The 13,731-nt window shown below is 34.6% G+C and overlaps 1 protein-coding gene across 2 annotated transcripts in view; it reads right to left on the reverse strand.

Annotated features, from left to right (window-relative positions):
* The window catches only part of LOC149566615 (FKBP-like peptidyl-prolyl cis-trans isomerase family protein), a 98,307-nt gene that overhangs the window by 41,401 nt on the left and 43,175 nt on the right, over window positions 1-13,731 (reverse strand). For both annotated transcript variants that reach the window (XM_089819912.1, XM_089819913.1), the window contains exons 2-3: window positions 9,102-9,650; window positions 8,001-8,110 (exon numbers count right to left, since the gene is read on the reverse strand). In XM_089819912.1, coding sequence (XP_089676038.1) covers window positions 8,001-8,110; window positions 9,102-9,650 — 659 coding nt within the window. The remainder of the gene's footprint in view (window positions 1-8,000; window positions 8,111-9,101; window positions 9,651-13,731) is intronic.

Raw genomic sequence — 13,731 nt, forward strand, 5'->3', positions numbered from 1 at the left:
TCATATAAGACTAACATTACTGTAGCTGAGATTTCAGCGAGTTATGGTATGGTATTATCTCGATAATGGTCGAACTTGGTAGGTGGTCATGTGCAGCTCAATTTATCTTATGCTACTATACCAATAGGATGTAAGGAAATCATGATTGAAAGAGAACCATGGTCTTACTGCCCCATTGAAGATTATAATCCAGATTCTGAAGTTAACTTCTACCAATCCGACATGAGCAATCTTCAGGTAAGCATATCCAAACCAGTTTTTGAGGTTACCGATCCCATTAAGATGCATGTTCAGGAAGGTTATGACAGGGTTTGGCAAATGTACTTCGATGGGGCCTATAGTAAAGAGGGTAATGGAGCTGGTGTTATATTTGTTTCACATTAAATATTCATTTTTGCTTAACTTTGAATGCACAAACAATATTGCAGAATATGAAGCTTTAATTATTGGCCTGAATATTGCTAGAGTTGATGGGATTAAGTTGCTTTCCGTTTTAGGGGATTCTTACTTGGTCGTAGCTCAAATCAGACATAAATTTGCAACTAGAAAATCAAATTTGAAACAATACAAATATTGTGTGGGACTTAATAGGATATTTCAACACATTTTCTATTAAATGCGTAGATAGATCAAATAACTATTTGGCTGATATAATGGCTAATCTTGCAATCAGGGAAATTGATCTCCTGCTTGATGAGGTTGTGCAGGTGGAAATGAAGAATAGACCATTGATACCCGACAATGTGCAGAACTGGCAAGTTTTTGAAGACAATAAGGATCTTATCAAGTTTTTTACTTGCGAAGAGGATTACGAGAATCAAAACATCGACTAGAATGCATGTATAGAGGAAAAGGACAGGAAAGAAACATTATTGGTAAGGAAATAGTTCAATTGAAAACTAATAAAAATTTTAAAGGTTTGGTAGAGCTTTAAAGAGGTTTTGATGAAAGAGAAAGTTTAAAACCTAGCAAGTCGGCTAAAATTCAAAATAACATCGAAGAAATTAACTTAGTAAATGAACACTCTCCTAAAAATGTTTACATAGGAAAGAAACTATCCAAAATTAGGTCTGATTTGATTTCCCTATTAAGAAAATATAGGCATGTTTTTCGCCTGGAGCTATGACAAGTTGAAAGCTTATCGGGAAGATTTATTCCAACATGAGATACCCTTGAAGTCCAATGCTAAACCCTTTAGGCAGAGGCAGAGACCTATTAACCCAACTTTAGCCCCAAAAATGAAGGAGTTGATTAAGTTGAGGGATGTCGATATCATTAAACCCATCAGACATTCAACTTGGGTTTCTAACCTAGTTCCAGTTAGAAAGAAGAACAATGATATTAGGTTGTGTAGATTTTAGAAACTTAAATATATCATCTTTGAAAGACGATTATGCTTTGCCGAATATGGAAATCCTATTACAAAAGGTAACTAGAAAACAAATATTGTCTACGATGGATAGATTCTTCGAGCATAATCAAGCTAAAGTCAGAAAATCTAAACAGTATAAAACAACATTCACAACTCCTTAGGGTACATATGTCTATGCTAGAATGCCCTCTGGTTTAACCAACGTTAGGGCTACTTTTCAAAGAGCAATGGATGTTGCTTTTGATGGATTAATTGATTTGATTATGGTAGTTTATCAAGATGATCTTACTGCTTACTCTAAAAGGGCAGAAGACCATTGCAAAAACTTGGAGAAAATTTTTATAAGAGCCCTTGAGTATGGAATTTCCCTTAATCCTAAGAAATGTCATTTTGGAGTCACAGAAGGAAAACTCTTAGGACATATTGTCTCTAAAGAAGGCGTAAGGATAGATCTCGAAAGAGTAGCCGCCATTGACAACATTCAAATCCCTAAAATAGTTAAGGGCATCTAATCTTTTTTCGGACAGATTAATTTTGTGAGAAGGTTTGTTTCTAACTTCGCTGAAATTATTAAACCAATCACTAAAATGCTTAAGAAAGGAGCAAAAATAGCATGGAATAATAAACCTATAGAGGCATTTGCAAAAATAAAGACAGCTATCAAGGAAGCTCCCATTCTTAAATCTCTTGATTTTAAGAAACCCCTCTAAATCTTCTCATTTGCCTCTTATCATACCATAGCTACTGTGATGCTACAAAAGAATGAAGAAGGTCATGAGGAGCCAATTGCTTTTTTTAGTAAAAGCTTACAGGCCACCGAACTTAATTACAATATCAATGAGAAGCAAGCCTATGCCCTTGTTAAAGCGGTCAAGTCTTTTAGACCTTACTTGGTTCGAGCTGAAATCATTGCCTATGTGCCTAATGCAGCTATCAAAGATATCTTTAGACAATCTGAGACTACAAGAAGAAGATATAGATGGATGAACCAAATTCAAGAATTCAACATAGAAATTAAAATTACAAAACTGGTTAGAGGACAAGGAATAGCTAAGCTCATGGCATAATCGAATTTAGAAGCTGTACAAGTTAATCAGATCACTAGTGACCACACTGAGTAGTATCGAAAAGTGTCCTTGGTACACTAATATAGTTTATTATCTAAGGCATATGAACTGTAAATTTTATAATCTAAATGATAATTAGAAAAGGACCATTAAGTTACAAGCCGCAAAGTATGTTCTTATTCAACGAGATTTGTATTGGAAGAACCAAGATGGTGTTCTACTTTTTTGTTTAGATATATCTCAATCTGAAGTCATTCTTAAAGATATGCATGAAGGAGTATGTGGTGGTCACTTAACAGCAAGAACCATGGCACATAAAATTTTGCGAGCACGTTATTGCTGGCCCCAACTTTTTAAGGACTGTCATGCAAATGTATGAAAATGTGAAGCATGTCAAATATTTTCAGGCAAACTAAAATATGATGGTGCCCTTCCATTAAGGACGTTACAAGCAAAGGAACCATTCCAAATGTGGGGAATTGACTTCATTGGGGAAATTGGTGACAAATCAAGTGGAGGTCATAGTTAGATCCTAGTAGCGACTGACTATTTCACCAAATGGGTAAAGGCCATACCTAACCAGCAATCTATGAGAAAAGTCGTGATCAAGTTCCTTATAGAGAATATTCTAACCAAGTTCAGGGTCCCTCGGAAGATTATAGCGGATAATGGGATGTGTTTTTGATCTAACAAATTTACTGACTTTTGCAGAAAATATGGTATAACCATGTCATATTCATCTCCTTACCATCCTAAAGGGAAACGGACAAGCTAAGTCCAGCAACAAAAATATTCTAAAGATTATCAAAAGGATGTTGAACAACAACAAGCATGCTTGGGACTCTAAGTTAAATTTGGCATTATGGGTGGACAAGATCACTGTGAAAAAGTCTACCAGTCTCTCCTTTTAATTTAGTCTATGGCAAGGAAGCAAGACTTCCTCTTAACAATTTACTTCTAGTTTACAAGTTCATTACTGAAGAACAATTAGATGATATTGATTTTATGAAAAATAGATTGAATGCGCTGGTTGAACTAGATGGAATCAGGAGGATGCACAAGAGAAAAATATTAATAAACAACAACAAGTAAAGTCTCTTCATGGCAAAAGAACTCAGAAAAGGTCTTTCAAAGTGGGAGATTGGGTTCTAAAATGGAATGCCAAGGATCAGGAAAAAGGCAAACATGGAAAGTTTGAGGCCTTGTGGTTAGGACCGTTTATCATTTTTGAAAAGGCTGGAGAACATTCTTATTTTTTGTAGGATGCGGATGGACGCATGCAGGATTTCCCAGTACACAGACAGCACTTGAAGCCATTTTTCCAATACAGCTTTCACAGGGTTTTCTTTTTCTTACCCATTTTCTTTCATACTTATTTTTAAATTTCTATTGATATTATTGTGTGAACTATTTATTGTTGTTTGTTTTGTTTTCACTGGTCTGCTTCACCCAGAGATAGCTGGGATACTCATCATACCCCACAAGGGGCATGTGTCACCAGCAAGAGCCACTGATGGATCTAGAATTTCCAAAATTTTGAGCCCCCATTTGTATATCTTTTCTGATGTTCTTATCATGCATCTCATTTTATACTTTTATTTAGATTAGAGTTAATATATGATTCCCATATCCTTGAGTTATGTTGTTCATCATATGTAAGCCTTAATCACTATTTGAGATATTACATTCCATGAGATAATTCTACGGTCCATACTGTTTTAACATTTAAATAGCTCAATTTGATTCACCTATCTGCAGATACCATTACTTCATTTTTCTAAAAACTATAAGGAATGGATAAATATGCATCTGATGTGGAACTCGCTGAAATATACAGCAGAGGCAGGGGACATTAAGTTTTCGAAATATAGGCACAGTGTGTGATAGGGGCATTTCATTGGCAAGATTTCATCAGACAGGTAAGATCTGGAAATGATTCAGGCGTTCTTGAGCATACTTATGGCAGAATCCCCAGACTATTTTTAATGATGATACTTGTTTACATGTAAAAACTGATATCAGGCTACCATATTTTTGCATCTACTTTATGGATTACACAAGATGAGACTACAGAAATTTGTACAGTGTTAACCATGCATAGATGGATATACAGATTTCATCAAAGGGAGATGAAATGTTTTTTCCTTGTAACATCTGCAGCAAGTCTGATTATCAATTTTCTGGCATGGGATTCAGAAAATATTCTAACGAATCTGTATGCAGAGCAGAAAGATATCATTCAAAGTCGACATATCATCTTGAACAAACAGCCAATAAAGATGAAATCAAAAAATTTGGAAAGAAAGATTGCCATCTAAAATCTATTCGTAAAAAGTTAAAAACCCAGATAAGACAAGCAGCGAACGAAGCAATTCACATCACAGGGCATATAGTAAGAGGCGTCAGGCGTTGAAGAAGATGGGAGTAATTATCGCCATCTAATATGACAGGATGTTTTTTATTTTATTTTTTTTCAAAAGTCTTAATAATCGCTTCATGATAACAAGATTTCAGTGATGTCCTCCATGCCCTCACGATGTAAAATACTTCCATTATAGAAGAGTATTGCATCTTCTATATTTAACTTTGAAAAAATGAAATCATCAAAGTAATAGATTTTATACAGCAGTGGCACCTTTTCACGATGAAGTTATTTATATGGTGACATCTCCAAGTGTCTGTTTGGAGACTATTATTCATCCATCAGGAAAGAGTACAAGAAGATTTACGGCTTTCATTTCCTTTTAATTATGTGTCTGATTGGTGATTGTGTGTTTGTCGCAGGTTTGGAGACAAGCATGGAGTCGGTGGATTGAATGAAATCAAACATCTCCCGATTTCACAACGTTAAAAGCTTCTGCTCTAATACGGTGATCTGCAGGGGAAGATGGAGGCGTCAGCAATTAAGAATATTATTAAAGGGTTGAAGAACAATATCTTGGAAAAGGAGGAGGATATACGAGCAATCTCCAGATTTCCACAAACTAACTGCGTGTCCCTCCTCAAGGCCGTCACGTAATTTAATACCCAAGACTGGATGAGTTGGGTGACATTTCTAATAATGTGTTTGACAAACCATGTTATAAAGTTTGTCCATAAGCATAACTTAGCATAGATTTTCCAATTAGTTATTTGTTATAGAAGGGTGTGATGCTTGGACAAGCAACCGACACCCTTCATCCTCTTATAAATACAAATTGAAAATCAAGGGAAGGATACAATTCATCTACAATATTTTCTAAATTTTGGGCATTCTTAAATTTCTTAAGCACTTGTGATATACTATTTTCCTAAGTTGCCGATGCTGGTTCTAATGCTGATGCAAGTGCGGGGTGCTGATGCGCAGATGCGCGGATTTTTTTTGGGGGGATTTTGGATGCATTTGGGTGCGTCCATACATAAATATATATTTCTATATATATATACTCTAATTTATGTATGCAAAGAAATACAAGAAATATTAAAAAATAAACCATTCTGTAGCAATTAGCATAATCAAATTGAAATAACAGCAATATGAGAATGAATGGCAATGAATGGCCTCTTATGGGGTCGTTTTAGGGTTGTGAGGTAAATAGGAGAAAAAATATAATAATAAAAACCTATTAAACACATGTTTTAATAAGTCACTTAAGTGATTGGGCACTCAAAATGGTTGGATGCTCACGGGATGCTCCTGGATGCTCAACGGATTCTCTCTGGATGCTCTCCCAAGCATCCCGTGCACATCCGTAGGAGGGGAGCAAGATTCCTGGCAGCATCCTAATGCATCTGCACCCACATCTGCCCTATTTCCAAATGCATCGGTAACTTAGCTAATTTTTGATTGGCAAAAATCAAATGATTGAACCAAGTTGCTAGGTGTTGCATTATTGGGCAAAATTTTAATGCTGTTTGGGATTGAATTGCAACGAATAGGGCACCATCACTGAGTGTTTTCAATGCAATTTTATCTAATCAGTAAGAGTTTTTATTTTATTTAAAGCTTTAGAATCAAAATATTATATAGTTCATTCTTTGTGATCAATTTTTTATTTTCTGTAAATAATTTATTATCAGAATAAGTGGACAGAATCAATTATAGCTTTTCAAACTTGATGATCACAGATATTGTGAAATACTAAATTGTTTCCATCTTTGTGTCTATTTTGTCTCCGTGTGAGTTAAAAAGCAATTTACACTAGTTTGAATATGCCTAAGTATAATTGATTCATCATATCTTGGTAATTAGATTGTTTATAATTTAAATATATAAGAAATCATAAACTTGTACATTAAAATTTGTAATATTGACTCTATCACTTTCTTCGAATTCTGGCACTGGTCATTAATTTGCTCATAGTTTCTAATCCATATGCTGGCAACCATTCTGTATTTGTCCTTTGAAAGTTGATATATCCACTCATTTTTTACAATTCATAATATCTTTTCATTCCAAATACTTTAACAAGTTATACAATCATTAATTGTGTTCTTAAGTCAGGACCTACAAGTTCGAAGTATTCATATTTTAAAGTTATCATTAAAAGTTGTACTTATTTGAGGAAGTCAAAAAAATTCTATAATCCTTGCCACTTGGGAAACTTTCATTGCATTCACATTCTAACCAATATGCTATAAGTATCTTGGACTCAAGTGATTTGTTCAGGATTAGGTACACCCACCTTGGCCTTGCAGAGCTAGAAGTGTAGGGGATTTGGTTTTATCGATCAATCCCATCATGTTGGCCATAACCAGTTGGATATTCCAGCATTGAGTTGGCAAGACTCGTAGGATTCCAAACTGCAGTTTTGGGAAAAAACACCCCCAGTGCATAATGTAATCTCCCTTTATAACTATATCCTAAAGTTCCACAATACATATTTGATATTGACAAATCTCTAGTACATAAATAGCCTACTACAAATTTATAACAGCAATTGCAGGGGACTATAGATCTACGAACAATGAATCCACCCATCCTATAATGCATTTTAAAACCTAAAAGAAGTCACACGAACAAAAACGTCTCCAAAATTGCTTACATCACTATTGACTCAATCCATGCAATGAGACAGAGACAAATGCCTATAAAATAACAATAAGCTTAAAAAAGAAAAAATCATGAAAATTCTGAAAACCCTAATTAAAATCATACTTTTAATTATTGTAATTGAAAAAATCTTATGCCCTTTCCCATTTGAATTTCATACCGAACTGAGATGATATTTTGGGTGTTCTTTAAATTTGCTAGATTTTTAACTTTTTGTTCGAAATTTTGGTGAGCCCTACATTATATGTACACAGGAAAAACAACTCAGAAATCTTCTTGCAAGCAAACGCCCATAATCCATAAGTTAGGAAGGAAAGCACCTATTAATGAATGTAAAACAATATAAAACTAAGGTGGTAAGTGGTAAGTGGTAGAGATTAGGACTAAGGATTAAATTTCCTAACACTGAAGGTGTATATCTTGAAACTAGATTTAATTAAGTTTGACCTGAAATATAGGAAACAAGTGATTGGAAAAAATAAAAAGAAGTCCAATAAAAAGTGCAGTACTGGAAAATCAAATAATGGACCTGCTGACCGGACTTGGGGAAGTCACCTTCACCTTCTTGAATGTCCCAATAGATAAGCCCTGAGTCGCACTTGACATAGTTATCAGATGTTACAACCTTCACATCAAAACCTGAATTTAATCCAATGAAACTTTGCAATCAGCCTCTAATGCCATAAGCAGAACTCTCTCATCCTTATAAGTTAACTAGAAGAAAAACACCAACAGTTGATAATGTAAATCAAGAAACATGTTTCTTAAAGGGGAGAAGATGAATATACAGAAAAGGTCATCATAATCTTAGCATAAGTACAAATCAGAATGATGTAGTTCTCAATAAATGCAACCAGCATAAGTCAGTTTCATAGCTACTATTTAGTGTTAAAGTTAAGCCATGGATAACCTGAATGCTGAAATCCATTCAACTACAAGAGTGAATAATTTCTACAACAAGTTTCAACAAGTTGTAGAAACACAATGGATACCAAAGACATATAATCATGACTCTGGGAGTGCTACCAACAAATCATACCAACGTTTTGCCAACATATTTCATCATGCTTGGTTTAAAGACTGGTCTAAATTATTTAATTAGCTACACACTGCACATGATAGATGGTCTATGTGTCCATATATACTGGCAACAGCATAAGGTTATGTACAAAAAAATATGTATGAAATATGGATCCAGAGATTCACATTTTTTAACCTTTTGCAATAAGCTGCCGGGCTGTACCATCTATGGGAGTGGAAGATCTTTTTTTATTTCTCCCCCACTCATTTGTAACAGATTGAGAAAGGATAGACGAGACTTTACTTTCCTTTTCCATAGATATCACAAACAAGTACAGGAATATATTTCCTTTTCTCTTCACTCAGATTTCATCTCACATAAACAGTAAAATCTTTTCTAATAACAAAACCAGTTCTCTTTCTGAAATTTAATCTAATACAATGCTTTGTAAAATAGATATAAAATTTGAGCATCAGATTTTAAAAGAACTTCACACATCTTAATTCAGTTTGATTTCTTTCTTCTCAAGAACGCAGAGAGAAACAACAGTCTGTTTCTCTGTGTCGAGTTAGTGCCACCAGTCAAATCATGGGTATTATTGAGCATTACCTTCTCTGATAAAGTTTGGAAAGTCTTGAGGAGCACCGTTTGCATTTTGAATGCGCTTATTTTGCTCAAGTAAACGTCTTTCATCATAAGAGGGCTTTTGATCTATTTTAGCTGATGCAGCATTTGCACATACTGTAAGCAGTGAAGATAAGCATAATGAAGATAATGATAGAAAAATCCTTCGCCCTGCCATGTTTGCACAAATTTGACCCATAGATCTCTCCCATAAATCATCCTTGCTTGCATCCAAATATTTGCTCAACAAAAAAGAGTTGCTAGAATGTCTTTCCATCTCAGATGGCTGCCTCTTTTCTGCATTATAATTTAAAGAGGTGAGAGACACAAAATCCACCCCATGCTGTTCACCTTTTCTTAGCCCACAATTGGTACACTGATTGTCTCTTCTATGAAGCTTGAACTCTTGTAGATAACAAGTCGAACTGAGAAAAGAAAAAACATTCTTCTTATGGCTCTTGGACAAGGGACTCCATAAATGTGTTGTAGGTTGTACAAACCGATTACATGATATGTGCAACCTATAATGACCAGCTGCAAACAACAGAAAGTTAGAACCAGTGATTTTTCTTAATCCGTCAAGATGAACAAAAATAGTTCTGAAGCACCTTGGTTATAGACAAAAGTCATGAAGAAGCATTACAGAAAATCTTAGAAATATGCTTTACAATGATTCCATTACAAAATTACAATATGCTTTTAAACGGAGAAAATTATATTCCTGATAGACCTTGGAAGGTTTTACAAGGAAATGAAAAGCAATAAGTAATCAAAACCTATAATAAGGATTACTACAAATATAATGATAATTCAAGCGAAATTATTTCTGTAAGGGAAAGCAATTACAGTTTCTCCTAATAAGATTAAAGTTGAACTCATAAAGGAAATGATAAATGTTACGAACGTTTTTAAGTTTCAAGATATTTGAACAAATATCATGTCAATGCTAGTTTGGCTAGTTGAAAGCTGTACCCGCTGTGCTGTCAAAAAATTTGAACACAATTTATTTTGAAACAAATTACCACATAAAAGATGACATACAATGTGTTATATGACCATGAGTGTGGTGTATGCGTGTTGTTTGTAACGAAAATTTTAGTTTAAATTTTAACTACAAGTATATTATGAAAAGCGAAAGATTCTGTCATGGTATAATGTTCTAGGTTATCTACATAAGTTTTTACCTTACAAGGGAACTTCCCCATCTAATTTGAAGGAAGGTTTTAGCTTGCAATACATTTTTTGCAAGGTTGCATGGAGACAAGGGCACTTGGGTACTTTGGAGACAGGAACAGGTACAGGTACAGCTATTTTATCAAAATAGAAGATAGGGTAATTTTGGTCCACCATTTCTTAATACAATTTAATATTTTATAGAAAATCTGAAAATATCATGACATTGAGTTTTCAAAACAAGAACACTGATAAAGTTTACTGCCAAACATTAACTTTGAAGATTAAGTACACATATTGAAGTGTCATACAATCATTTGATTAAAGTTTCAAATTGATTAGTGATTACATACTGAAATGAGCTTGATATGCAGTAAGTTGATACATAAACAATAAACTGAATCAAAAATCTTAATCAAGGTCCTTAGCTTTGATGCTCTCCACTGAGTATCCCACTAAGTACTCGATGTGAGATATGCATGCCAGTACCTGGTATACGTCCCAGGGGTATGGGTACAAGTACCCATGCAACTATGATTTTTTGGTATCCCAAAGGGAGCAAATTAAAGGCCAATGGATTTTAGCCACCATTATGGGGCAAAAGAAGCATCAATTCATTTTCTACAAATAAAAGACCATATGTGTCAATGATCCTATTTTACAATCAAGTTTGAATTGGTTAGAAGTTGATCAAAGGACATTGTAAGTAGCTTGAGAAAAAATATTTTTTATTAAAAGGTAAGCCCAAAATATTGGAGAGAAATTGCTACTATTAAGATGAGGATGAAAGAAAAGTTGGCATTGCTTCTACGAGACTGATACTCCTCATCCCCACAATCAACATTGTAGAACTGAGCAATTCTAGTGAAAAGCATTTACAAAAAGTTCACAAAGAAAAGCAACTGAAATGTATCCTTTTATGAATTCTTAATGTCATCATATAACTATACTTATACTCTCCCCAAGAGCAAAAGGGCTTCCAATTCTTTAATATAGAAAAGGATATTCTTCAAGCTTTGGACAGTTGCACATCATCAAAAGCGTGCCAAACTTCACCATGCCTACCTTATGGAAACTGTATTGGCCCTTGGCCCTAGCTGCAAATAATGATTCTTGAACAAATCAAGCAAGGATTTTCCCCTGATTTTAAACTAGCAATACCTAGCATCCAGATGAACATTTGTTAACCTTCATGATTATATGCAAGATTTTGGGTTGGTAGGAACTGCACGCAAAGATATAGCAATCCAACATTTTGTCAAAACTTAGGTTGCAACTGTTGCAGATTGGTTCCATCATCTTGAGAGTGGTTGAATTACCAATTGGAAACCGCATATACCAAGTTTTTAGTCAAGGTTCAAACATGTAGAGGATGGTTATACTTTGCTAGCTCAAATCTCAAATAGCAAGAAAAAATACTATGGGCCAATGGGAAAGTTCATTGCCAGGTTTAGTCGCCTTATAAATAGTATTCCTCCTGTTTCAGAGCCTACTCTCGAATTATATAGTGCCAGGGGCTTGGCTCATTAAATAATAATAGGGACCCTCTCACCCCCTGTATCTGACACTCCTATGTATTGGGTCTTCGGTATGGAGAGCATACTAAATCAATGAGCAACCGACCACAATCACTGCCCACTTCTCTTCAAAAATTGGATTCTAGATAGTTCCACTTTATTCTGGTTTCGGCACTTTCTTTTCCCAGAATTCATTGCCTTCAACCAGAATTCATTGTTGGCTTCGGTTTCATGCCTCTATACTACACATGCCTTTAGTTCTAAGTAACTTGTTATATTTTTTCATCAATGCTCTTCCAAAAATACTTATTTCCTTAACAAGACAAGTTTGTAGACTTATTTGTCTGAATCACAAGATCAAGCTATTGAGTAAGAAGACAATATGATCAAATGTGAGGAAGATTAAGATTAAAGGGGATTCAATCAGCCTCTCGTGCAGAGTTCGATTGATCTATCTTGTAGATTGTAGCAAATGACATGACTATTATAAAGAGAAATGCCCAAGGGTGTTCTAACTCAATAGTGCCAAGCTCCTCAAAAAAGAAATTATGTTCCTAAAAATAATAATAGCAAGCCTGGTTTTCCACCTCCTCTAGCTCAGATACTGAAGCATCTCCTCTTGTCTATATTTAGTCTATATTTCATGAAAATCATAATCATAACTGTATGGCAACTCTAGAATACTAGATGTTGAATACAACTTTGACTATGATGAGATACTGAATGATCTAAACAATCACTCACTCATTTTCATGTATATGTAGAACCAAAAAAACAAGAAAGAAATGGAAAAAGTTGAAGGAAAAGAGAAAGTTGTGACTGAACCAATTTCATATCCTTTGAGCTCTAAAGCAATTCTTTTTAAATCTAGTCCTATGGCTTCTCAAGCAGCTCCTCCTAAATTTGATTAAGTTGCTAAGCCATTTCAAGTGGTGAAAATACAGAACACTTAAGCAATTATATTCTACCCACGTTTGATATTCCTACTGGATGATGGAGACAAAAGTGCAGATTTCTTATTTGGAATATTTTCGAGAACATCCTACCAACTTGACTGAATAGTAAGCTATGCAAGAAAGAAACCTACTTAGATTTCGTCTTTGCCAAATACTTTAGTTGGGCCATCAATGAGAAAGAAATAAATCATATTCATGTACACAGATGACTAAAAGTAGGTCAATGGTATCAAAATATGCCATACAGCATATAATTTGTATCAAGATGAAGATATTTATATATGTAAAATATCACAAGCCTAGAACTCTTTAAGTTCCATAAATACACAAACAAACAAACAACAAACACTAACCTAAATAACAAACCCCAAGATATAGAATCTGATCCCAAGAACAAAACAAATTCTAATGTAGATTCTCAATCATCGATAGATGTTACATAATCTACATTTGTATACCCTATTCAGATTAATTGATCATTTTTTTAATATTCCAAAGCATGACTCATTGTAATATGGATATATCGCAGTACCCTCTTTGCTACTTTCCAACGACACATCCTTGATTCTTGCATGAACCGTAAAAGATAACTGACAGAGAAACTAATATGTAATGTCCCCTCTTCTAGCTTAAGGAATGAATGCTGGAACCTGCAACGAATCGTTAGTACATTTGAAATATATATATTAAAATCCAAAGCATGTTAGAAATTTTGAGCTAATTGTATATCAATCTAAATATTATCCTTTACTAACCGCTCCTAACCCGTCGAAAGGGACTCTTCTCAAATCACCTAACCCTCTAAGAGCATTACTTCTCGATTAGGCAATCGTCCTATAAAGAACGCCCCTCCTAAGGTCTCTTTGGGATCTATGATTATGCTCTTTGCAACACTACTTGGTAGAGATCCCACCTCTAACCAAGTCTCTTATCTTTGGCATGCATATGATTGACCACTAGATTTTATAT

Source organism: Cupressus sempervirens, chromosome 3 (assembly GCF_028749045.1).
Source record: "Cupressus sempervirens isolate cs-2001-9-10 chromosome 3, ASM2874904v1, whole genome shotgun sequence".
In the NCBI taxonomy this organism is placed as follows: domain Eukaryota; kingdom Viridiplantae; phylum Streptophyta; class Pinopsida; order Cupressales; family Cupressaceae; genus Cupressus; species Cupressus sempervirens.